The following is a 27,260-nucleotide window of genomic DNA, read 5'->3' on the forward strand; positions in this document are numbered from 1 at the left end:
CCCTCAGATTAGGGTCCGCCTCTCTTTTTGTCCCTCCCGTTTTCATTCAATGTCCTCTAGAGCTTGGGAATAAATTTCCCAACAGTAAGGAATGAAGCTGTGGACTCCTTGTATTAAGAAGGAAAACATAAATTATGCTTACCAGAAAAAAATGTTTTCCTTCTGTACAAGGAGAGTCCACGGCCGCCACCCATGTTCTCCGATGGGCGGCCCCCTAAATTTATAATTTTCTTCTGGCACCTTTTATACCCTGATATTTCTCATACTGTTCCTTGTTCCCTCGGCAGAATGACTGGGGGATAGGGGAAGTGGGAGAGGTATTTAAGCCTTTGGCTGGGGTGTCTTTGCCTCCTCCTGGTGGCCAGGTTCAGTATTTCCCAACAGCAAGAAATTAAGCTGTGGACTCTTCTTGTACAGAAGGAAATTAAATTATCTGGTAAGCATAATTTATGTTTTTCCCACATTCTGTCTTTTCTGCGGGAGGACCTGGAGAAGGACTTGTCAGTTAGTTCTCTGAAAGGTCAGATTTCTGTCTTTTCGATTATACGTCTGACGGACTTGCCAGATGTTCAATCCTTGTTCAGGCTTTGATCAGGATCAGGCCTGTATCTAATCGGTTGCTTCTCCATGGAGCCTTATTCTTGTTCTTAGGGTTCTGCAGTAGGCTCCGTTTGAGCCTTTGCATTCTGTTGATATTAAACTTTTTTCTTGGAAAGTTTTCAGAGCTTTCAACTCTGCAGTGTGATGATGCGGATAAGGCTATCCTTTGTACCAAATTAGTTTTTCCTTCCTAAGGTGATATTGGATCGCAATATTCTTGTCGTGCCTTCGTTCTGTCCTAATTCTTCTTTTCAGAAGAAATGGTTGTTCCACAAGACGGTCACTTGGTCATCATTGCATACTTTTTACAAATTTGATGTTTTTGCCTCAGCTGAGGCTTCTTTTAGGAGGAAAGTTCTTCAAGCGGTGGTGCCTTCTGTTTAGGTACACCTGTCTTGTTCTCCCTCCCTTCCATTCTGTGGACTCTAGCTTGGGTATTGGTTCCCACTAGTAATTTTTTTTTTTTAATAATTTTTATTGTGATAGCAAGAACATATAAAGACAAAATTAAACAGTTGTCATGGCAACACGCCTACAAGCATACATCAAGACTCGTACATTTAATATATAGGCATGTCCTAGAAACTATAATCAACAGTTACTCCTCACTAGAGGAAAATGTATTAAGCCATGAGCAGCACCTCTTTTTAGATATAAACATTTAAACTTGGACAAATCAAAAATAACTTAATAAATAATAATTATGAGACCTAACTGTCGTGTCATAACTCTGGAATGGAAAAGATAGGTCATTATATGTCCACATCATGGACTTCAGATCGAGTAAGGTTTACCTAACAGTACATAATACACTAAGTACAAGCTAAGACATATAAGCATAAAGTCAATGTTACATACAATTAGGCGTGTTCGATACCTCATCTCAGCACTAGCTACAATACTTCTTGTTCTATTTTATTATAAATTTCTATGTTTGCTATGTGGCCAACCTGCAGGCTACCCATCTGCCATAAATTTAGTTCTATGAGATTTGCAGACCCAAAATCCATGTTACACTCAGGCTATATATGTGAGATCTGTTTATCCTCAGAACAATTAACTTTATATATATACAAAATCCTACTCTTCCTCTGGGAGCGCTATATAGCTAGGACTCTAAGCAATACACTTGTGAATAAGTAAAAATATATGACTATGGCGGATAACATATTTTCTACCTCCTGAGTTTAAGAAGGCCTCCTCAAGGCCTTCGATATCCACTGTTTTAGACATGGGAGGTGTATTTAAAAGGTATGATCACTTGAAAAACTTGCTCCCCATTACCCAACAATATCTACACAAGTATATAAATTCAAAGGGTGCATAGGTTAAACCCTCAGTTCCCACCTCCAGAGCTTAATAAGGCCTCTCTTGGGCCTTTGATATTAACTTTATAAAACATGGGAGGTTTATTTAGATGATGAGGCCAAAAAATAAATAACAGCAGAAAAGGTATAAATCTAACCTCTACATAGGTAATAACATTATAAAGGTGGAGGAGATAACTCTGTTAAGCTAGTAGCCCCCTCTGTGAAACTAAAACTATTCTGGAGACCTACGGCCATCTTATAACTACACTTTCTTTCTATTATACTATCTCAGCAAGATCTATATATAGCTATATATAGGGCGTTTAGATAAACTGGATATATAGTTTAGTGGCATATATCTGCTGAGAAAAAACAGGCTATAAGCCCTTATAAGTAGTAAAGCAACCGCTCAATAGGGGGTCCAATATTTAACACACACACAGGCCACTTTTGGACCTCTGCAATTAAACAGAATAGACTATCAGGAAAGAATCATGTCCAGACACTACATTATGCTTCACAAATCAGCTCATCTGCCTAAATAATATACTACATGCATGTAGTCTCAGTATAAGTACAAGCGCCACTGTAACCATAAATGAGCAAGGGAAGACTATACCTAGTGTGTATATCCATGTAAATACCGTCCCCAGTGTCCTCAATACAGTTCCAACCACAAGCTTTTAGGGGTTAGACTCTAGATAGTCACAGCAGCAGCTGTATTACAGACCAGTTGTCTAAGTGTTACCCTCTACATATTCACACACAGTGCATACAGTCGCAAAAGTAAAAATAGAAAAAAATAAAAAAGTTTTTTATACAGCAGCATAAACACATTACATTTCCTAAAGCATAACACTCGGCATCAGACTCAGGAGTGATCATTATGGGGAATATGAGTATTATCCAGTTGATCTTAACATGCTGTCCGGCATAAAGCAGCACCGCTACCAAGTTAAGGCAGAAGCGATCTCTCTAACCTGGACCAGCATAGTACAGTTATTTCTACATTTATCCAATGCCTAAGCGCTGGTGCAGGAAACCTCTGCAGAAACATCTAAGTATGTCCTGGGGATCGTAACTCCCAGTTCTGTGTAGGGCTCTAGGTTCCTGTAAGCCGCTGAAAAGACCACTCTCCCACGAGCAAAGGGGAAGACAGTCCAAAGAAGATGTAGCTCCCACAGCTGCCATCCGAGCTTCCAGGTCAGTAAAGTTAGTCCCTAAGGTGACAGAGTTGCACATACGGGAGCCGGCCGCTCTCCCCCGTGCCACAGCATGTAATATGGTGCCTGTGATTTGACTATCATCTAGGGGACATCTATGAAGCGTGTTGTCCAGCTGGCACTGTTCGATAGAGGATCCCCGGATCTCTCCTAAGTAGAGCATGCCCTCAAGGGGGGCACTTTTCTGCAAGGCAACTGAGTCGCAAGCATCTCCCTGTCCTCCCTTCCGCTCTCCTCCAACCTGTAATAGCCCTGCCCCCGAGTGAGAAGCTTGTGCCGTGCTTATGTTAATGCTGTCTCGTAGCGCTTGTGAACCAGCAGGTTTTGTAGTGGCAGGTGACTTGGCACTCTTTCTCCCCATCATGTTACAGCAGAGATCTGTAAGGCCGTCAAGCCTGATGCAAATTTTGCGCTCAATATCTTCCATGAGGGCTTTGAAAATAGTACTTATGTCCTCCATAATGGCCAATGTTAGCACACAATAGCAAAGTTAACGATTGCTCCTACTCTGCAGAGACATGAGAGATTTAACAGATACCTTCCGTCTGTTCAACCCAGCGAACTGGGGGGGGGGGTTGAGTCCGTACTAGGCCGCCACCAGGAACTCAACGGTCCAGACCAGACCACAAGAGACAAAATATCACACAATATTTATATATATATAGTCCTGTTCAGTACACATTCACAAGTTTAACTATAGCGCTTCCATATGTAGGTGTAACAGGATTCCAACGATAATTGGCGAATTACCAAATCCTCTCTTGCAGCTTCAGGTTTTGCAGCCTTGCATGGCTGCAGCCCGGACACGCCCCCTCCCACTAGTAATTTAATGGATTTGTGGACTCTCCATGCCATTAGAAAGAAAACAAAATTTATGCTTACCTGATGATAAATTATTTTTCTTTTTCTTTCCTGGCATGGAGAGTCCACGCCCTTAATTTATTTTCAAGATGGCTTTTGCCATTTTCTTAACTTTAGGCACCTCAATACCCTTTGGGTCCTCTTCTCTTTCCATATTTCCTCTGCCGAATGACTGGGGATTGTGGGAAGTGGGAGGATACTTAAAGGGACATTTCACCCAAAAACTTTCTCCCCTTTAAATTATTCCAAATGATCCTTTTTACCTGCTAGAGTGTATTAAATTGGTTGCAAGTAGCTCCTTTAGCCCTCTTTTGGCATTTGAAATAGCTGATTTAACTTGTGGTTTCCCAACCTATACTGAAAGTTTTGATACTGGAGTATATGCTATTGACAAGCCTATGTAAACACAGCCAGCAGAAGAAGTTACACTCTCAGTGGGATACAGGATAGTTAAGTAATAAAATGATTATTTTCCATTGTTCTCTCTATATATTGAGCTTTGGTGTTCCAGACAATTATAAGATAAGGAAGCAAGTCTGTGTACATAAAAGTGATAACATAATGAGATCTGATATTACCTTAAGTTCAACCCCTTGTAATAGGCTGTGGTTTCAAAGCACAAAACCAGCGACTTCATATACACAAATAAACCCGAAAATGCAATTTCTCAAATATTTTATACACTGCAGCTGGTATAACAAGTCATTGCAAATACATTAATGGAAAAACAATTTTACAGTGTACTGTCCCTTTAATCTTTGCTGGGGTGTTCTTTGCCTCCACCTGGTGGCCAGGGGTTGAATTCCCATTAGTAATTGAATGGATTCATGGACTCTCCATGCCAGGAATGAAAAAAATCAGGTAAGCATACATTTTGTTTTTACAGAATTTTTTAATTACTTGTCAGAATGTTTTACTCCTCCAACTATACAGCGCTATTTGAATACCACTCAACATACAATCATAATTCAAGCATTGAAGTACCTGTTGGTTAGGTTTAATCTGAATCCCTAAATATTTAATGGATTATTTCTGTAAGGTAAATCTATATTCTAATTTAATTTGGGTTAAAAGTGCTTCAACGAACCCAATGCTAATCTGTTCTCACCTTTTATCTTGAAATTGGAGCAATGACTATATTGTTTCAGTTCCCTATAAAGATTTGATAGTGATGTTAAAGGTGTTAGTGTAATAAAAAACATCATCTGCATATAACTCTGTTCTTTATTCTGTGGAGCCAGTTTTTAATGCCTTTGATTCCTACATTATTCCTGATCTTGGAAACTAACACCAATGTAGCTGAAACAAACAAAATAGGGGACCATGAATACAATTGTCAATGTCCATTCGTTATATTAAAGGTTGAGGATAATGAATAGTTATGTTTTATTCTAGCAGAGGGGGTACTATAAAGAGAAAATATTTTTGTTTTAAGGGTTTAATCAAATCCAAATTTAATTAAGGGATGTTTGAGAAATGTCAAATTAAGCCTATCAAAGCGATGTATGTTTTGAAGGCTATCCAATTTGCATTAAGTTTTTAATATTTTTATAGTATTAACCCTTGCCTCCCTGTAAGGGGTAAATCCTACCTGATTAGTAATAGCGTGGAGGCAAATGTGTGATAATATTTGAGTGTAATGCTGTCCAGGCCTGGACTTTTTACCTTGATTAAGATCATTGATTGCTGCCAATATTTCAGACTGAGTTATATCAGGTCAGGTCTGCTGAGGCGATAATTTCGGTAGTCCACAGTTTTGTAGATATTGGGAGTTAGTATCCTCTAGGTCTAAGGAATGTTCATGGCCACGGTTGTTGTATAACTGGGAATAGTGTTTTAGAAATTGATGTAAAATGTCAGAGATGGTTTTAACTGTTTCAGTGCATGAACAAAAGCTTTTAGTCTATTGTCCACCTTTAGTCTTAATAGTGCCTTCATATCCACTCCACAACTACCATTGGCAATAAATGTGCTTTTCTTGGGACTTACGCAATATGTGGTTTTTCCTTTTAGCCAGTTCTCTGCTCCAGTTATTCTCACCATTAACCTTTCAGCCCTCTTTTATTTTTCAGTGACAGTAAGTTAATTTCACCTGACACAGGCCTATGTAAGCTTTGTTATGAAATGTATTATGCATTATGGATGGCTTTTGAACTTCTCATACAGCTCACATTATTTTTTTTTCCTTTCTTACTTTTCTGTAGTAACTAATATAGATGACTGTACTGAAAAAAAGGCCACTTTTGGGTTCCCTACAAGCTAAGTAAGAACATTAGAGGAGAAAAACCAAATTGTAGATGGGGAAAAAAACAAGAACATTAATTTATCTAAACTGTATTCTCATGCATTAATAAATACATTCATATTTTACTATAAGGGTGAACAAATAAAATGTTCCAAAAATAAAATTAGCTAATTAATTGAAGCCATAGAAAAAAAATAAGTTAGTAATATCTACAGTCAAGGATAACAATCTATTTTGTATACTCCATATATAATATTAATTTAAAAACTAACTGTACATTAAAGTGTGTAATAATAAGGTCAGCTGTAATATACTAAAATACCTCCAGAATAGGGAACTATATAGATTTTGCAACTATGAGAATTCATACAGATTCTGCACTGTGAAAATACACCAAAAGGGAAGTTGCCTAAGGGGTTGTATCATATTTACCTACATCTTAAGATATAAATAAAAATAGTACCATTGGGCAACTTCCAGTCCGCTATTTATTGGACCAGAGTATAAAGATATATGGAGAGCTGGGATATAAACTAATATATTATAAAAGATGTAACTACAACTTCTGTAATCCGCTTGTTAAGTCTCAGTCTGTGACTCTCCTTCCGAGGCATTGGTAGTCAGTGTTGAGACTGCAGGGATTTATGTGACTCATACTCATTAAAACTGCTCTGCTGCCTAGTGGGTATCACAACCCTTTTGAAAAATGTCTCTTTACAAATTGTACTCTCCATGATGACCTTCCCTGGGGCAGCATCCTCAGTTGTCTCATCCACATAATGTTTCAAAGTTTTAGGGGCCATACTAGACATTTACTGCTGCTGTTCCTCTATTCTTTTCACATGGCACAAAACATCCTTTAATAATCCTCTAGAATAGCATGTAACATAGCACACAGCACACAGCTCCTCCGAAATTTGGGCAGATCAGGACCCTGGTTATGCTTGCTTAATAGTGGCTAAATGTAGCCACCAATAAGCAAACTCTATCCAGGGTGCTCAACCTAAAATGGGCCGGCTTCTAAGCTTTACTTTCCTACTTTTTAAATAAAGATAGCAAGAGAGTAGTAGTAGTAGTATTGATAATAGGAGTAGATTAGAACGTTGCTTAAAAATGCATGCTCTATCTGAATCTTGAAATAATTTTTTTTAGGTTTGGTATACCTTTAAAGTGAATGTAAATTTTGATGCTTAAGTGCCCGGTTTTAAATTTTTTTATTAAAAACAGGGGCACTTTAATTCATCAAAATTTACATTTCACTCGTGTTGTGAAAAAAATCTTACCTTTTAATCTTGACAGCAGATCCAGCTTCCTCCACCCATCGCAAAGTCTCTTCCTGGGTCTAAAATGCGGCTTCCTCCAATCACAGCATTGAATCAGAAACTGATTCCCCCGGAGGGGAAGCCGTGATTGGAGGATTACCCATCCATCATTTCTGACATCAGAAATGGTTTGTGAAGACTGGAGGAAGCTGGAGCTGCTGTCAAGATTAAAAGGTAAGTTTTTTTCACAACAGGAGTGAAATGTAAATTTTGATGAATTAAAGTACCCCTGTTTTTTATCAAATTTTTTAAAACCGGGCACTTTAGCATCAAAATTTACATTCGCTTTAAGCAATTGACTCTGCATGATCCTAATCAACTGCTTCCTCTCCTTCCAGCGATATTTCCATCCCTTGTATGGTGGTGCAGTACCACAACTTATAACAGGTAGCATTCTACAGTTGGCCTCTTGTTACTGACAATGTGAATCCTTCTGTATAGGCAATGGTCTAATATAATCAATCTGGCTCAAGGTTGCTAACCTGGGGAAGCCTCTCTTACAAACAAAAGCTTTCAAAATTTGAATAATGTTTTTGCTCTTATAAAGTGGTAGGATCTTCTCATTGACCAAGCTGATGTGGTACAGTTGGGACAGTGTGACTGCAAATATCTTCTCAGACCTTATAGACCTACAAGTTCAACTCTAATATACCTGTGAAGTCTATAATGATGAGCCACCATTCCTTCCCCTTTTAGCATTTACCTTTTCCTCTTCCACTTGTTTTCACAGTCCTAGCCATGGTCCAAAGCAATTGTTCCCAAGCTTACTGCACTGTGTCCCCAACCTCACAGTTGCAGCATCATTTCAGTCTCTTGTGACTTTCTTTTTCAGGATACATTCTTCATTACAGACTGCCCTATTCACTTTTTTCCATCTCCACCAATACCATGGGTTTTTAGAAACTATTTCTTCATTGAATCACTATATACCATGTGAAGGATGGAGGTTTCTCTCAACCCTTTCCCCACCCTCTTTCGCTGTTTTTGTCTTTTTGTGTGCAAGTGATGTATCAAGCCTCATTTTATGTACTATAACCTTGTTTCTTTATTATTTACTCGCACCTTAGCAGATTATTTGCACTATTTGGTACTATTGAATTATTTCCTGCCTCTTGTGCTATCATGATGAATTGGCAAAACATGATTATACTTATTGTTCAGGCACATGAAGGTCCTCCTTGTTGTTTTACTTTTTTAAGTTTCTGCTTATATGCAAAGTGTCTTACTGTTAACAGTAAACACCGTGTAATTACAAGAATGTTCAAATAGATTTGCATCTCAACAGAGTATGAACATTATTAGAAAAAAATAACACCTTGTTTGCTGCAATTTTTCTTCAATGAACAAACTCTACTTACATTTTTTTTTTAATTTTTGATCCAATTTGGACTTGTATTTGGAGGGCCTCTTACTTTCATTGTGTTAAAATAATCTATTGTTTGGGTTCATCTGAAATAAGATAACAAACTGCAAATTGTGGACAGATATGTGATAAGGTTAGGTTTGTGAAGCCTACCATGTTCTCTTTCCGTTTTCTTGACTGGAAAAGTTCTAATTTTAAATGACAGGGCAAGGGGCAAAATAAACAATGAAAGTATTTTGCAAAACTGTGTTTCTATGCACAATTTAAAGGATATAATAGTACAAAAAGAAAATAGTCTAATGTGTTAAAGCATTTTCTTACTGCCCTCCTTATTACCCTGTTTCTTTCATGTAATTAGCAAGAGTCCATGAGCTAGTGACGTATGGGATATACATTCCTACCAGGAGGGGCAAAGTTTCCCAAACCTCAAAATGCCTATAAATACACCCCTCACCACACCCACAAATCAGTTTTACAAACTGCCTCCTATGGAGGTGGTGAAGTAAGTTTGTGCTAGATTCTACGTTGATATGCGCTCCGCAACAGGTTGGAGCCCGGTTTTCCTCTCAGCGTGCAGTGAATGTCAGAGGGATGTGAGGAGAGTATTGCCTATTTGAATGCAATGATCTCCTTCTACGGGGTCTATTTCATAGGTTCTCTGTTATCGGTCGTAGAGATTCATCTCTTACCTCCCTTTTCAGATCGACGATATACTCTTATATATATATACCATTACCTCTGCTGATTTTCGTTTCAGTACTGGTTTGGCTTTCTACAACATGTAGATGAGTGTCCTGGGGTAAGTAAGTCTTATTTTCTGTGACACTCTAAGCTATGGTTGGGCGCTTTTTTTATAAAGTTCTAAATATATGTATTCAAACATTTATTTGCCTTGACTCAGGATGTTCAACATTCCTTATTTTCAGACAGTCAGTTTCATATTTGGGATGATGCATTTGAATCAATCATTTTTTCTTACCTTAAAAAATTTGACTTTTTCCCTGTGGGCTGTTAGGCTCGCGGGGGCTGAAAATGCTTCATTTTATTGCGTCATTCTTGGCGCAGACTTTTTTGGCGCAAAAAATCTTTTCTGTTTCCGGCATCATACGTGTCGCCGGAAGTTGCGTCATTTTTGACGTTCTTTTGCGCCAAAAATGTCGGCGTTCCGGATGTGGCGTCATTTTTGGCGCCAAAAGCATTTAGGCGCCAAATAATGTGGGCGTCTTATTTGGCGCTAAAAAAATATGGGCGTCGCTTTTGTCTCCACATTATTTAAGTCTCATTTTTCATTGCTTCTGGTTGCTAGAAGCTTGTTCTTTGGCATTTTTTCCCATTCCTGAAACTGTCATTTAAGGAATTTGATCAATTTTGCTTTATATGTTGTTTTTTCTCTTACATATTGCAAGATGTCTCATGTTGCATCTGAGCCAGAAGATACTTCAGGAAAATCTCTGACTGGTGCTGGAACTACCAAAGCTAAGTGTATCTGCTGTAAACTTTTGGTAGCTGTTCCTCCAGCTGTTGTTTGTATTAAATGTCATGACAAACTTGTTAATGCAGAAAATATTTCCTTTAGTAAAATACCATTACCTGTTGCAGTTCCATCAACATCTAATGTTCAGAGTGTTCCTGATAACATAAGAGATTTTGTTTCTGAATCTATTAAGAAGGCTATGTCTGTTATTCCTCCTTCTAGTAAACATAAAAAGTCTTTTAAAACTTCTCTTTATACAGATGAATTTTTAAATGAACATCATCATTCTGATTCTAATGATTCTTCTGGTTCAGAGGATTCTGTTTCAGAGGTTGATGCTGATAAATCTTCATATTTATTTAAAATGGAATTTATTCGTTCTTTACTTAAAGAAGTCCTAATTGCATTAGAAATTGAGGATTCTGGTCCTCTTGATACTAAATCTAAACGTTTAGATAAGGTCTTTAAATCTCCTGTAGTTATTCCAGAAGTTTTTCCTGTTCCTGGTGCTATTTCTGAAGTAATTTCCAGGGAATGGAATAAATTGGGTAATTCATTTACTCCTTCTAAACGTTTTAAGCAATTATATCCTGTGCCGTCTGGCAGATTAGAGTTTTGGGACAAAATCCCTAAAGTTGATGGGGCTATCTCTACCCTTGCTAAACGTACTACTATTCCTACGGCAGATGGTACTTCCTTTAAGGATCCTTTAGATAGGAAAATTGAATCCTTTCTAAGAAAAGCTTATTTGTGTTCAGGTAATCTTCTTAGACCTGCTATATCTTTGGCGGATGTTGCTGCAGCTTCAACTTTTTGGTTGGAAACTTTAGCGCAACAAGTAACAGATCATGATTCTCATAACAATATTATTCTTCTTCAACATGCTAATAATTTTATCTGTGATGCCATTTTTGATATTATCAGAGTTGATGTCAGGTTTATGTCTCTAGCTATTTTAGCTAGAAGAGCTTTATGGCTTAAAACTTGGAATGCTGATATGTCTTCTAAATCGACTCTACTTTCCCTTTCTTTCCAGGGTAATAAATTATTTGGTTCTCAGTTGGATTCTATTATCTCAACTGTTACTGGTGGGAAAGGAACTTTTTTACCACAGGATAAAAAATCTAAGGGTAAAAACAGGGCTAATAATCGTTTTCGTTCCTTTCGTTTCAACAAAGAACAAAAGCCTGATCCTTCATCCTCAGGAGCAGTTTCAGTTTGGAAACCATCTCCAGTCTGGAATAAATCCAAGCCTTCTAGAAAAGCAAATCCAGCTTCTAAGTCCACATGAAGGTGCGGCCCTCATTCCAGCTCAGCTGGTAGGGGGCAGATTACGTTTTTTCAAAGAAATTTGGATCAATTCTGTTCACAATCTTTGGATTCAGAACATTATTTCAGAAGGGTACAGAATTGGTTTCAAGATAAGACCTCCTGCAAAGAGATTCTTTCTTTCCCATGTCCCAGTAAACCCAGCGAAAGCTCAAGCATTTCTGAAATGTGTTTCAGATCTAGAGTTGGCTGGAGTAATTATGCCAGTTCCAGTTCTGGAACAGGGGCTGGGGTTTTATTCAAATCTCTTCATTGTACCAAAGAAGGAGAATTCCTTCAGACCAGTTCTGGATCTAAAAATATTGAATCGTTATGTAAGGATACCAACATTCAAAATGGTAACTGTAAGAACTATCCTGCCTTTTGTTCAACAAGGGCATTATATGTCTACAATAGATTTACAGGATGCATATCTGCATATTCCAATTCATCCAGCGCACTATCAGTTTCTGAGATTCTCTTTCCTAGACAAGCATTACCAGTTTGTGGCTCTGCCGTTTGGCCTAGCAACAGCTCCAAGAATTTTTACAAAAGTTCTCGGTGCCCTTCTATCTGTAATCAGAGAACAGGGTATTGTGGTATTTCCTTATTTGGACGATATCTTGGTACTTGCTCAGTCTTCACATTTAGCAGAATCTCATACGAATCGACTTTTGTTGTTTCTTCAAAATCATGGTTGGAGGATCAATTCACTAAAAAGTTCATTGATTCCTCAGACAAAGGTAACCTTTTTGGGTTTCCAGATAGATTCAGTGTCCATGACTCTGTCTTTGACAGACAAGAGACGTCTAAAATTGATTTCAGCTTGTCGAAACCTTCAGTCACAATCATTCCCTTCGGTAGCCTTATGCATGGAAATTCTAGGTCTTATGACTGCTGCATCGGACGCGATCCCCTTTGCTCGTTTTCACATGCGACCTCTTCAGCTCTGTATGCTGAACCAATGGTGCAGGGATTACACAAAGATATCTCAATTAATATCTTTAAAACCGATTGTACGACACTCTCTGACATGGTGGACAGATCACCATCGTTTAGTTCAGGGGGCTTCTTTTGTTCTTCCGACCTGGACTGTAATTTCAACAGATGCAAGTCTTACAGGTTGGGGAGCTGTGTGGGGGTCTCTGACAGCACAAGGGGTTTGGGAATCTCAGGAGGTGAGATTACCGATCAATATTTTGGAACTCCGTGCAATTTTCAGAGCTCTTCAGTCTTGGCCTCTTCTGAAGAGAGAATCGTTCATTTGTTTTCAGACAGACAATGTCACAACTGTGGCATACATCAATCATCAAGGAGGGACTCACAGTCCTCTGGCTATGAAAGAAGTATCTCGAATTCTGGTTTGGGCGGAATCCAGCTCCTGTCTAATCTCTGCGGTTCATATTCCAGGAATAGACAATTGGGAAGTGGATTATCTCAGTCGCCAAACATTGCATCCGGGCGAATGGTCTCTTCACCCAGAGGTATTTCTTCAGATTGTTCAAATGTGGGAACTTCCAGAAATAGATCTGATGGCTTCTCATCTAAACAAGAAACTTCCCAGGTATCTGTCCAGATCCCGGGATCCTCAGGCAGAGGCAGTGGATGCATTATCACTTCCTTGGAAGTATCATCCTGCCTATATCTTTCCGCCTCTAGTTCTTCTTCCAAGAGTAATCTCCAAGATTCTGAAGGAATGCTCATTTGTTCTGCTGGTAGCTCAAGCATGGCCTCACAGGTTTTGGTATGCGGATCTTGTCCGGATGGCCTCTTGCCAACCGTGGACTCTTCCGTTAAGACCAGACCTTCTGTCGCAAGGTCCTTTTTTCCATCAGGATCTCAAATCCTTAAATTTAAAGGTATGGAGATTGAACGCTTGATTCTTGGTCAAAGAGGTTTCTCTGACTCTGTGATTAATACTATGTTACAGGCTCGTAAATCTGTATCTAGAGAGATATATTATAGAGTCTGGAATACTTATATTTCTTGGTGTCTTTCTCATCATTTTTCCTGGCATTCTTTTAGAATTTTGAGAATTTTACAGTTTCTTCAGGATGGTTTAGATAAAGGTTTGTCCGCAAGTTCCTTGAAAGGTCAAATCTCTGCTCTTTCTGTTCTTTTTCACAGAAAGATTGCTAATCTTCCTGATATTCATTGTTTTGTACAAGCCTTGGTTCATTAAGTCAATTTCTCCTCCTTGGAGTTTGAATTTGGTTCTGGGGGCTCTTCAAGCTCCTCCGTTTGAACCTATGCATTCATTGGACATTAAATTACTTTCTTGGAAAGTTTTGTTCCTTTTGGCCATCTCTTCTGCCAGAAGAGTCTCTGAATTGTCTGCTCTTTCTTGTGAGTCTCCTTTTCTGATTTTTCATCAGGATAAGGCAGTGTTGCGAACTTCTTTTGAATTTTTACCTAAGGTTGTGAATTCCAACAACATTAGTAGAGAAATTGTAGTTCCTTCATTATGCCCTAATCCTAAGAATTCTAAGGAGAAATCATTGCATTCTTTGGATGTTGTTAGAGCTTTGAAATATTATGTTGAAGCTACTAAGAATTTCCGAAAGACTTCTAGTCTATTTGTCATCTTTTCCGGTTCTAGAAAAGGCCAGAAAGCTTCTGCCATTTCTTTGGCATCTTGGTTGAAATCTTTAATTCATCATGCCTATGTTGAGTCGGGTAAAACTCCGCCTCAGAGGATTACAGCTCATTCGACTAGGTCAGTTTCTACTTCCTGGGCGTTTAAGAATGAAGCTTCGGTTGATCAGATTTGCAAAGCAGCAACTTGGTCTTCTTTGCATACTTTTACTAAATTCTACCATTTTGATGTGTTTTCTTCTTCTGAAGCAGTTTTTGGTAGAAAAGTACTTCAGGCAGCTGTTTCAGTTTGAATCTTCTGCTTATGTTTTCATTTAAACTTTATTTTGGGTGTGGATTATTTTCAGCAGGAATTGGCTGTCTTCATTTTATCCCTCCCTCTCTAGTGACTCTTGCGTGGAAAGATCCACATCTTGGTTAGTCATTATCCCATACGTCACTAGCTCATGGACTCTTGCTAATTACATGAAAGAAAACATAATTTATGTAAGAACTTAACTGATAAATTCATTTCTTTCATATTAGCAAGAGTCCATGAGGCCCACCCTTTTTTTGTGGTGGTTATGATTTTTTTGTATAAAGCACAATTATTCCAATTCCTTATTTTTTATGCTTTCGCACTTTTTTCTTATCACCCCACTTCTTGGCTATTCGTTAAACTGATTTGTGGGTGTGGTGAGGGGTGTATTTATAGGCATTTCTCCAACATAGGTGTGTCCGGTCCACGGCGTCATCCTTACTTGTGGGATATTCTCTTCCCCAACAGGAAATGGCAAAGAGCCCAGCAAAGCTGGTCACATGATCCCTCCTAGGCTCCGCCTACCCCAAGTCATTCTCTTTGCCGTTGTACAGGCAACATCTCCACGGAGATGGCTTAGAGTTTTTTAGTGTTTAACTGTAGTTTTTATTATTCAATCAAGAGTTTGTTATTTTAAAATAGTGCTGGTATGTACTATTTACTCTGAAACAGAAAAGAGATGAAGATTTCTGTTTGTATGAGGAAAATGATTTTAGCAACCGTTACTAAAATCCATGGCTGTTCCACACAGGACTGTTGAGAGGAATTAACTTCAGTTGGGGGAACAGTGAGCAGTCTTTTGCTGCTTGAGGTATGACACATTCTAACAAGACGATGTAATGCTGGAAGCTGTCATTTTCCCTATGGGATCCGGTAAGCCATTTTTATTCAGACAGTAAATAAGGGCTTCACAAGGGCTTATTAAGACTGTAGACATTTTCTGGGCTAAATCGATCATATTTACACATATTTAGCCTTGAGGAATCATTTAATCTGGGTATTTTTTGTAAAATAATATCGGCAGGCTCTGTTTTAGACACCTTATTCTATAGGGGCTTTCCCTAATCATAGTCAGAGCCTCATTTTCGCGCCGGTATGGCGCACTTGTTTTTGAGAACAGCATGACATGCAGCTGCATGTGTGTGGAGCTCTGATACATAGAAAAGTCTTTCTGAAGGCATCATTTGGTATCGTATTCCCCTTTGGGCTTGGTTGGGTCTCAGCAAAGCAGATTCCAGGGACTGTAAAGGGGTTAAATATAAAAACGGCTCCGGTTCCGTTATTTTAAGGGTTAAAGCTTCCAAATTTGGTGTGCAATACTTTTAAGGCTTTAAGACACTGTGGTGAAATTTTGGTGAATTTTGAACAATTCCTTCATACTTTTTCGCAATTGCAGTAATAAAGTGTGTTCAGTTTAAAATTTAAAGTGACAGTAACGGTTTTATTTTAAAACGTTTTTTGTGCTTTGTTATCAAGTTTATGCCTGTTTAACATGTCTGAACTACCAGATAGATTGTGTTCTGACTGTGGGGAAGCCAAGGTTCCTTCTCATTTAAATAGATGTGATTTATGTCATAAAGAATTTAGTAAAAATGATGCCCAAGATGATTCCTCAAGTGAGGGGAGTAAGCATGGTACTGCATCATCCCCTCCTTCGTCTACACCAGTCTTGCCCATACAGGAGGCCCCTAGTACATCTAGCGCGCCAATACTCCTTACTATGCAACAATTAACGGCTGTAATGGATAATTCTATCAAAAACATTTTAGCCAATATGCCCACTTATCAGCGAAAGCGCGACTGCTCTGTTTTAGAAAATACTGAAGAGCATGAGGACCCTGATGATATTGTTTCTGAAGGGCCCCTACACCAGTCTGAGGGGGCCAGGGAGGTTTTGTCTGAGGGAGAAATTTCAGATTCAGGAAAAATTTCTCAACAAGCTGAACCTGATGTGATTACTTTTAAATTTAAGTTGGAACATCTCCGCGCTCTGCTTAAGGAGGTGTTATCCAATTTGGATGATTGTGATTATCTGGTCATTCCAGAAACACTATGTAAAATGGACAAGTTCCTAGAGGCCCCGGGGCCCCCCAAAGCTTTTCCTATACCCAAGCGGGTGGCGTACATTGTTAATAAAGAATGGGACAGGCCCGGTATACCTTTCGTACCTCCCCCCATATTTAAAAAATTGTTTCCTATAGTCGACCCCAGTAAGGACTTATGGCAGACAGTCCCCAAGGTCGAGGGGGCGGTTTCTACTCTAAACAAGCGCACCACTATACCCATAGAAGATAGTTGTGCTTTCCAAGATCCTATGGATAAAAAATTAGAAGGTTTGCTAAAAAAGATGTTTGTTCAGCAAGGTTACCTTCTACAACCAATTGCATGCATTGTCCCTGTCACTACAGCCGCGTGTTTCTGGTTCGATGAGCTAGAAAAGGCGATTATTAGTAATTCTTCTTCTTATGAGGAGATTATGGACAGAATTCGTGCTCTTAAATTGGCTAATTCTTTCACCCTAGACGCCACCTTGCAATTGGCTAGGTTAGCGGCGAAAAATTCTGGGTTTGCTATTGTGGCGCGCAGAGCGCTTTGGTTAAAATCTTGGTCAGCGGATGCGTCTTCCAAGAACAAATTGCTTGACATTCCTTTCAAGGGGAAAACACTGTTTGGCCCTGACTTGAAAGAGATTATCTCTGATATCACTGGGGGCAAGGGCCACGCCCTTCCTCAGGATAGGTCTTTCAAGGCCAAAAATAAACCTAATTTTCGTCCCTTTCGCAGAAACGGACCAGCCCCAAGTGCTACGTCCTCTAAGCAGGAGGGTAATACTTCTCAAGCCAATCCAGCCTGGAGACCAATGCAAGGCTGGAACAAAGGAAAGCAGGCCAAGAAACCTGCCACTGCTCCCAAGACAGCATGAGATGCGGGCCCCCGATCCGGGACCGGATTTGGTGGGGGGCAGACTCTCTCTCTTCACTCAGGCTTGGGCAAGAGATGTTCTGGATCCTTGGGCGCTAGAAATAGTCTCCCAAGGTTATCTTCTGGAAGTGATTCATCCTGTTCCATTAAAAGAACGAGGGATGGGGTTCTACTCCAATCTGTTCGTAGTTCCCAAAAAAGAGGGAACGTTCGGACCAATCTTAGATCTCAAGATCCTAAACAAGTTTCTCAAGGTTCCATCGTCCAAAATGGAAACCATTCGAACAATCCTTCCATCCAGGAAGGTCAATTCTTGACCACGGTGGATTTAAAGGATGCGTATCTACATATTCCTGTCCACAAGGGACATCATCGGTTCCTAAGGTTCGCATTCCTGGACAAGCATTACCAGTTCGTGGCGCTTCCTTTCGGATTAGCCACTGCTCCAAGGATTTTCACAAAGGTACTAGGGTCCCTTCTGGCGGTGCTAAGACCAAGGGGCATTGCTGTAGTACCTTACTTGGACGACATTCTGATTCAAGCGTCGTCCCTTCCTCAAGCAAAGGCTCACACGGACATAGTCCTGGCCTTTCTCAGATCTCGCGGATGGAAAGTGAACGTGGAAAAGAGTTCTCTATCTCCGTCGACAAGAGTTCCCTTCTTGGGAACAATAATAGACTCCTTAGAAATGAGGATTTTTCTGACAGAGACCAGAAAAACAAACTTCTAAACTCTTGTCGGATACTTCATTCCGTTCCTCTTCCTTCCATAGCGCAGTGCATGGAAGTGATAGGTTTGATGGTAGCGGCAATGGACATAGTTCCTTTTGCGCGCATTCATCTAAGACCATTACAACTGTGTATGCTCAGTCAGTGGAATGGGGACTATACAGACTTGTCTCCGAAGATACAAGTAAATCAGAGGACCAGAGCCTCACTCCGTTGGTGGCTGTCCATGGACAACCTGTCACAAGGGGTGACCTCCCGCAGACCAGAGTGGGTCATTGTCACGACCGACGCCAGTCTGATGGGCTGGGGCGCGGTCTGGGGATCCCTGAAAGCTCAGGGTCTTTGGTCTCGGGAAGAATCTCTTCTACCGATAAATATTCTGGAACTGAGAGCGATATTCAATGCTCTCAGGGCTTGGCCTCATCTAGCGAGGGCCAAGTTCATACGGTTTCAATCAGACAACATGACGACTGTTGCGTACATCAACCATCAGGGGGGAACAAGGAGTTCCCTGGCGATGGAAGAAGTGACCAAAATCATTCAATGGGCGGAGACTCGCTCCTGCCACCTGTCTGCAATCCACATCCCAGGAGTGGAAAATTGGGAAGCGGATTTTCTGAGTCGTCAGACATTGCATCCGGGGGAGTGGGAACTCCATCCGGAAATCTTTGCCCAAATCACTCAACTGTGGGGCATTCCAGACATGGATCTGATGGCCTCTCGTCAGAACTTCAAGGTTCCTTGCTACTGGTCCAGATCCAGGGATCCCAAGGCGACTCTAGTAGATGCACTAGTAGCACCTTGGACCTTCAAACTAGCTTATGTATTCCCGCCGTTTCCTCTCATCCCCAGGCTGGTAGCCAGGATCAATCAGGAGAGGGCGTCGGTGATCTTGATAGCTCCTGCGTGGCCACGCAGGACTTGGTATGCAGATCTGGTGAATATGTCATCGGCTCCACCATGGAAGCTACCTTTGAGACGAGACCTTCTTGTTCAAGGTCCGTTCGAACATCCGAATCTGGTCCCACTCCAGCTGACTGCTTGGAGATTGAACGCTTGATCTTATCAAAGCGAGGGTTCTCAGATTCTGTTATTGATACTCTTGTTCAGGCCAGAAAGCCTGTAACTAGAAAAATTTACCACAAAATTTGGAAAAAATATATCTGTTGGTGTGAATCTAAAGGATTCCCTTGGGACAAGGTTAAGATTCCTAAGATTCTATCCTTCCTTCGAGAAGGATTGGAAAAAAGGATTATCTGCAAGTTCCTTGATGAGACTGATTTCTGCCTTGTCTGTGTTACTTCACAAAAAGCTGGCAGCTGTGCCAGATGTTCAAGCCTTTGTTCAGGCTCTGGTTAGAATCAAGCCTGTTTACAAACCTTTGACTCCTCCTTGGAGTCTCAACTTAGTTCTTTCAGTTCTTCAGGGGGTTCCGTTTGAACCCTTACATTCCGTTGATATTAAGTTATTATCTTGGAAAGTTTTGTTTTTGGTTGCAATTTCTTCTGCTAGAAGAGTTTCAGAATTATCTGCTCTGCAGTGTTCTCCTCCTTATCTGGTGTTCCATGCAGATAAGGTGGTTTTACGTACTAAACCTGGTTTTCTTCCAAAAGTTGTTTCTAACAAAAACATTAACCAGGAGATAGTCGTGCCTTCTCTGTGTCCGAAACCAGTTTCGAAGAAGGAACGTTTGTTGCACAATTTGGATGTTGTTCGCGCTCTAAAATTCTATTTAGATGCTACATAGGATTTTAGACAAACATCTTCCTTGTTTGTTGTTTATTCTGGTAAAAGGAGAGGTCAAAAAGCAACTTCTACCTCTCTCTCTTTTTGGATTAAAAGCATCATCAGATTGGCTTACGAGACTGCCGGACGGCAGCCTCCTGAAAGGATCACAGCTCCTTCCACTAGGGCTGTGGCTTCCACATGGGCCTTCAAGAACGAGGCTTCTGTTGATCAGATATGTAGGGCAGCGACTTGGTCTTCACTGCACACTTTTACCAAATTTTACAAGTTTGATACTTTTGCTTCTTCTGAGGCTATTTTTGGGAGAAAGGTTTTGCAAGCCGTGGTGCCTTCCATTTAGGTGACCTGATTTGCTCCCTCCCTTCATCCGTGTCCTAAAGCTTTGGTATTGGTTCCCACAAGTAAGGATGACGCCGTGGACCGGACACACCTATGTTGGAGAAAACAGAATTTATGTTTACCTGATAAATTACTTTCTCCAACGGTGTGTCCGGTCCACGGCCCGCCCTGGTTTTTTAATCAGGTCTGATAATTTATTTTCTTTAACTACAGTCACCACGGTATCATATGGTTTCTCCTATGCAAATATTCCTCCTTAACGTCGGTCGAATGACTGGGGTAGGCGGAGCCTAGGAGGGATCATGTGACCAGCTTTGCTGGGCTCTTTGCCATTTCCTGTTGGGGAAGAGAATATCCCACAAGTAAGGATGACGCCGTGGACCGGACACACCGTTGGAGAAAGTAATTTATCAGGTAAACATAAATTCTGTTTTTGAGGTTTGGGAAACTTTGCCCCTCCTGGTAGGAATGTATATCCCATACGTCACTAGCTCATGGACTCTTGCTAATATGAAAGAAATGAATTTATCAGGTAAGTTCTTACATAAATTATGTTTTTTTTTACCCCCTCTAAAGAGCAGCAGTGCACTACTTGGACACATCTGCTAAGCCAATGAGAAAAGGCATGTATGTGTTTACCAATCACCAGCTAGCTCCTAGTGGTGCATTGCTGCTCCTGAGCCTACTTAGATATGTTTTTTTTAACAAAGGATGCCAAGAGTACAAAGTAAGTTTGAGAGTGAAAATTAGCTCAAAAGCCTCTTAAAATTGCATGCTCTATCGGAAACCATGAAAGTTTAAAGGAACAGTCTACTCCAGATTTGTTATTGTTCAAAAAGATAGGAAATAATTTATCACCCATTCTCCAGTTTTGCATAGCCAACACAGTTATATTAATACACTGTTTACCTCTGTGATTACCTTGTATCTCAGCCTCTGCAGACTGCCCCTTATTTCAGTTTTTTTGACAGACTTGCACTTTAGCCAATCAGTGCTGACTTATAAATAACAATTTTATCTAGATGGCACACGCGAACTTGCACGGTCTAGGTGTGAAAAACAGTAAAAAATGCACTGAGATAAGTGGTGGCTTCAATGGCTTAGAAATTAGCACATGGGCATACCTAGGTTTAGCTTTCAACAAATAATACCAAGAGAACAAAGCAAAATTACAATCTCATAGTGCTTACTGACTCTTTAATCTATTAGTCATATATAATATCTTGCAGCAGATATTGTCATTGTAATGGGAAGGGATTGAACAGGGAATATAAAACGGTTTCCCCTTTTCTAATGGGACATTAAATACATTTAGAAGCATAGAAGTTATTCAGCACCTCTCTCTAGTCATAGGTGCCGCTTTCACTGCATTCCAGAGCAGATGTGTTTGCATATGTGCAGTGAAACCTAGGTTCCAAAATGGCGGTACCCATAATCAGGAGGTGCATACATTGTATTTAGTGTTTAATGGGTATATATGCAGTGGAATATATGTTTCAGCTTTTTAACTATTTTTAACAAAATACAACATAGTAACCTATAGAAATTAGCTATTCACCACAACTCTTAAATCAAAGTTGTGCTTTGCACATTGAATTCTGTCAAATAACAATCCAGTACAAGTTCGCATGCTCACCCTTTTTTGTAATAAAGTTGGGACCCTCCGATTTTGACAGGGTCTAAACAAATACCGTGATCTTTTTAAAAATAACATTTGTTATGCACAACTATCTTTAGAATATCATGGTTGGATAGTTCTCATCATCATTCATTGGATCTTCAACTTCATTTCAGTTACTCGGGATAAGAAGATTGATCTGCACAAAAGGCAGACACAGCGGAACGTGTTCAGGTGCAATGTTATTGGTTCCAAAGGATGTGGAAAAAGTGGAATTCTACAGTCACATTTAGGAAGGAATCTCATGGTAAAGCAAAAAATATTAACTCCAAGATTGACATATTATATTTGTTTCTGTACCACCATTTTTATTAGATATGCTGTCTTCATTGTTGCAAATGAGAAAAATGTGAGTCTATAGAAGTAACATAAATGTATTAATTAGATAAGGAAATAATTGCTTTTCTTTGCTTTTGTGAAGGTCAAGCAGTGAGGGCAAACCTTGGCACTCCAGATGTTTCAGAACTACATTTCCCATGATGCTTAGGCACACTGAAGTCCAAGCGAGCATCATGGGAAATGTAGTTCTGGAACATCAGGAGTGCCAATGTTTGCCATGACTGGTTTAGGTGGTGGCCAGCATGTGCTGACTGTTCTCAAATCGTTGATATCTTGTTTGTATTAATATAATATTACTCAAGATCCTGAAAGTATAATTATAATGCCATTTCTGTTTATCTTGCAGAGACAGATGCGAATACGGGAGGAGCACAGGTCGTTTTATGCTATAAACACAGTTTATGTGTATGGGCAAGAAAAGTATTTGTTGGTAAGCTTTTTATTCTTAGATAAACCTGATATAGCCATATTGATTAAGAGAGAAAAAACATAATTTATGTAAGAACTTACCTGATAAATTAATTTCTTTCATATTAGCAAGAGTCCATGAGCTAGTGACGTATGGGATATACATTCCTACCAGGAGGGGCAAAGTTTCCCAAACCTTAAAATGCCTATAAATACACCCCTCACCACACCCACAATTCAGTTTAACGAATAGCCAAGAAGTGGGGTGATAAAAAAAGTGCGAAAGCATATAAAATAAGGAATTGGAATAATTGTGCTTTATACAAAAAAATCATAACCACCACAAAAAGGGTGGGCCTCATGGACTCTTGCTAATATGAAAGAAATGAATTTATCAGGTAAGTTCTTACATAAATTATGTTTTCTTTCATGTAATTAGCAAGAGTCCATGAGCTAGTGACGTATGGGATAATGATTACCCAAGATGTGGATCTTTCCACACAAGAGTCACTAGAGAGGGAGGGATAAAATAAAGACAGCCAATTCCTGCTGAAAATAATCCACACCCAAAATAAAGTTTAATAAAAAACATAAGCAGAAGATTCAGACTGAAACCGCTGCCTGAAGTACTTTTCTACCAAAAATTGCTTCAGAAGAAGAAAATACATCAAAAAGGTAGAATTGAAAAAGTATGCAAAGAGGACCAAGTTGCTGCTTTGCAAATCTGATCAACCGAAGCTTCATTCCTAAACGCCCAGGAAGTAGAAACTGACCTGGTAGAATGAGCTGTAATCCTCTGAGGCGGAGTTTTACCCGACTCAACATAGGCAAGATGAATTAAAGATTTCAACCAAGATGCCAAAGAAATGGCAGAAGCTTTCTGGCCTTTTCTAGAACCGGAAAAGATAACAAATAGACTAGAAGTCTTTCGGAAAGACTTAGTAGCTTCAACATAATATTTCAAAGCTCTAACAACATGCAAAGAATGCAATGCTTTCTCCTTAGCATTCTTAAGATTAGGACATAATGAAGGAACCACAATTTCTCTACTAATGTTGTTGGAAATCACAACTTTAGGTAAAAATTCAAAAGAAGTTCGCAACACCGCCTTATCCTGATGAAAAATCAGAAAAGGAGACTCACAAGAAAAGAGCAGATAATTCAGAAACTCTTCTGGCAGAAGAGATGGCCAAAAGGAACAAAACTTCCCAAGAAAGTAATTTAATGACCAATGAATGCATAGGTTCAAAGGGAGGAGCTTGAAGAGCTCCCAGAACCAAAATCAAACTCCAAGGAGGAGAAATTGACTTAATGACAGGTTTTATACGAACCAAAGCTTGTACAAAACAATGAATATCAGGAAGAATAGCAATCTTTCTGTGAAAAAGAACAGAAAGAGCAGAGATTTGTCCTTTCAAGGAACTTGCAGACAAACCCTTATCTAAACCATCCTGAAGAAACTGAAAAAAATTCTCGGCATTCTAAAAGAATGCCAAGAAAAATGATGAGAAAGACACCAAAAAATATAAGTCTTCCAGACTCTATAATATATCTCTCTAGATACAGATTTACGAGCCTGTAACATAGTATTAATCACAGAGTCAGAGAAATCTCTTTGACCAAGAATCAAGCGTTCAATCTCCATACCTATAAATTTAAGGATTTCAGATCCTGATGGAAAAAAGGACCTTGCGACAGAAAGTCTGGTCTAACGGAAGAGTCCATGGTTGGCAAGAGGCCATCCGGACAAGATCCGCATACCAAACCTGTGAGGCCATGCCGGAGCTACCAGCAGAACAAACGAGCATTCCTTCAGTATCTTGGAGATTACTCTTGGAAGAAGAACTAGAGGCGGAAAAATATAGGCAGGATGATACTTCCAAGGAAGTGAAAATGCATCCACTGCCTCCGCCTGAGGATCCCGGGATCTGGACAGATATCTGGGAAGTTTCTTGTTTAGATGAGACGCCATCAGATCTATTTCTGGAAGTTCCCACATTTGAACAATCTGAAGAAATACCTCTGGGTGAAGAGACCATTCGCCCGGATGGAACATTTGGCGGCTGAGATAATCCGCTTCCCAATTGTCTACACCTGGGATATAAACCGCAGAGATTAGACAGGAGCTGGATTCCGCCCAAACCAAAAAAATTCGAGATACTTCTTTCATAGCCAGAGGACTGTGAGTCCCTCCTTGATGATTGATGTATGCCACAGTTGTGACATTGACTGTCTGAAAACAAATGAACGATTCTCTCTACAGAAGAGGCCAAAACTGAAGAGCTCTGAAAATTGCACGGAGTTCCAAAATATTGATCGGTAATCTCACCTCCTGAGATTCCCAAACTCCTTGTGCCGTCAGAGATCCCCACACAGCTCCCCAACCTGTGAGACTTGTATCTGTTGAAATTACAGTCCAGGTCGGAAGCACAAAAAGAAGCCCCCTAAATTAAACAATGGTGATCTGTCCACCACGTTAGAGAGTGTCGAACAATCGGTTTTTAAAGATATAAATTGAGATGTCTTTGTGTAATCCTTGCACCATTGATTCAGCATACAGAGCTGAAGAGGTTGCATGTGAAAACGAGCAAAGGGGATCGCGTCCGATGCAGCAGCCATAAGACCTAGAATTTCCATGCATAAGGTTACCGAAGGGAATGATTGTGACTGAAGGTTTCGACAAGCTGAAATCAATTTTAGACGTCTTTTGTCTGTTAAAGACAGAGTCATGGACACTGAATCTATCTGGAAACCCAGAAAGGTTACCCTTGACTGAGGAATCAATGAACTTTTTGGTAAATTGATCCTCCAACCATGATCTTGAAGAAACAACACAAATCGATTCGCATGAGATTCTTCGAATGAGAAGACTGAGCAAATACCAAGATAATCGTCCAAATAAGGAAATACCAAAACCCCGTTCTCTGAATACAGAAAGAAGGGCACCGAGAATCTTTGAAAAAAATTCTTGGAACTGAGGCTAGGCCAAACGGTAGAGCCACAAAACTGGTAATGCTTGTCTAAAAAGAGAATCTCAGACACTAAAAATGATCTGGATGAATCGGAATATGCAGATACACATCCTGTAAATCTATTGTAGACATATAATGCCTTTACTAAACAAAAGGCAGAATAGTCCTACAGTAACCATCTTGAATGTTGGTATCCTTACATAACGATTCAATATTGATAGATCCGGAACTGGTCTGAAGGAATTGACCTTCTTTGGTACAATGAAGAGATAAAATAAAACCCTAGTCCCTGTTCCAGAACTGGAACTGGCATAATTACTCCAGCCAACTCTAGATCTGAAACACATTTCAGAAATGCTGAGCCTTGCTGTGTTAACTGGGACACGGGAAAGAAAAAAAATCTCTTAGCAGGAGGCCTTAACTTGAAGCCAATTCTGTACCTTTCTGAAACAATGTTGAGAACGGAATTGATCCAAATTCCTTTGAAGAAAACGTAATCTGCCCCATACCAGCTGAACTGGAAAAAAGGACCGCACCTTCATGGGTACTTAGGAGCTGACTATAGGTTTCTATAAGGCTTGGATATATTCCAAACTGGAAAAAGTTTCCAAACTGATACCGCTCCTGAGGATGAAGGATCAGGCTTTTGTTCCTTATTATGAAAAAAAGAACGAAAAAATGATTATTACCCTGGACAGAAAGGGAAAACAAAGTTGACTTAGAAGACATATCAGCATTCCAAGTTTAATCCATAAAGCTTTTCTAGCTAAAATAGCTAGAGACATATACCTGACATCAACACTAATGATATCAAAAGATGGTATCACCAATAAAATTATTAGCATGTTATAGAATAATAATAATGCTATAAAATTATGATCTGTTACTTGTTGTGCTAAAACTTCTAACCAAAAAGTTGAAGCTGCAGCAACATCCGGTAAAAATATAGCAGGTCTAAGAAGATTACCTGAACATAAGTAAACTTTTCTTAGAAAGGATTCAATTTTCTTATCTAAAGGATCCTTAAATTTAGTACTATATGCCGTAGAAATAGTAGTACATTTTAGCAGGAATAGAGACAGCCCCAAACCTTAGGGATTTTGTCCCAAAAAACTCTAATCTGTCAGATGGCACAGGATATAATTGCTTAAACGTTTAGAAGGAGTAAAAGAATTACCCAAATTATTCCATTCCCTGGAAATTACTTCAGAAAAAACATCAGGGAGATTAAACACTTCTGGAATAACTACAGGAGATTTAAAAACCCTATTTAAACGTTTGGATTCAGTATCAAGAGGACCAGAATCCTCTATATCTAAAGCAATTAATACTTCTTTAAAATAAAGAACGAATAAATTCCATCTTGAACAAATACAAAGATTTATCAGCATCAACCTCTGAGACCGAAACCTCTGAACCAGAAGAACCATTATCAGTATCAGAATGATGATGTTCATTTAAAAATTCATCTGAAAAAAAGAGAAGTTTTAAAGGACTTTTATGTAAACTAGAAGGAGAAATAACAGACA

At 39.6% G+C, this 27,260-nt stretch overlaps 1 protein-coding gene across 3 annotated transcripts in view; it reads left to right on the top strand.

Annotated features, from left to right (window-relative positions):
* Nucleotides 1-27,260, top strand: part of RHOT1 (ras homolog family member T1) — a 241,997-nt gene that overhangs the window by 102,957 nt on the left and 111,780 nt on the right. For all 3 annotated transcript variants that reach the window (XM_053707478.1, XM_053707488.1, XM_053707494.1), the window contains exons 15-16: nt 22,129-22,259; nt 22,698-22,781. In XM_053707478.1, coding sequence (XP_053563453.1) covers nt 22,129-22,259; nt 22,698-22,781 — 215 coding nt within the window. The remainder of the gene's footprint in view (nt 1-22,128; nt 22,260-22,697; nt 22,782-27,260) is intronic.

Source organism: Bombina bombina, chromosome 1 (genome assembly GCF_027579735.1).
Source record: "Bombina bombina isolate aBomBom1 chromosome 1, aBomBom1.pri, whole genome shotgun sequence".
NCBI lineage: Eukaryota > Metazoa > Chordata > Amphibia > Anura > Bombinatoridae > Bombina > Bombina bombina.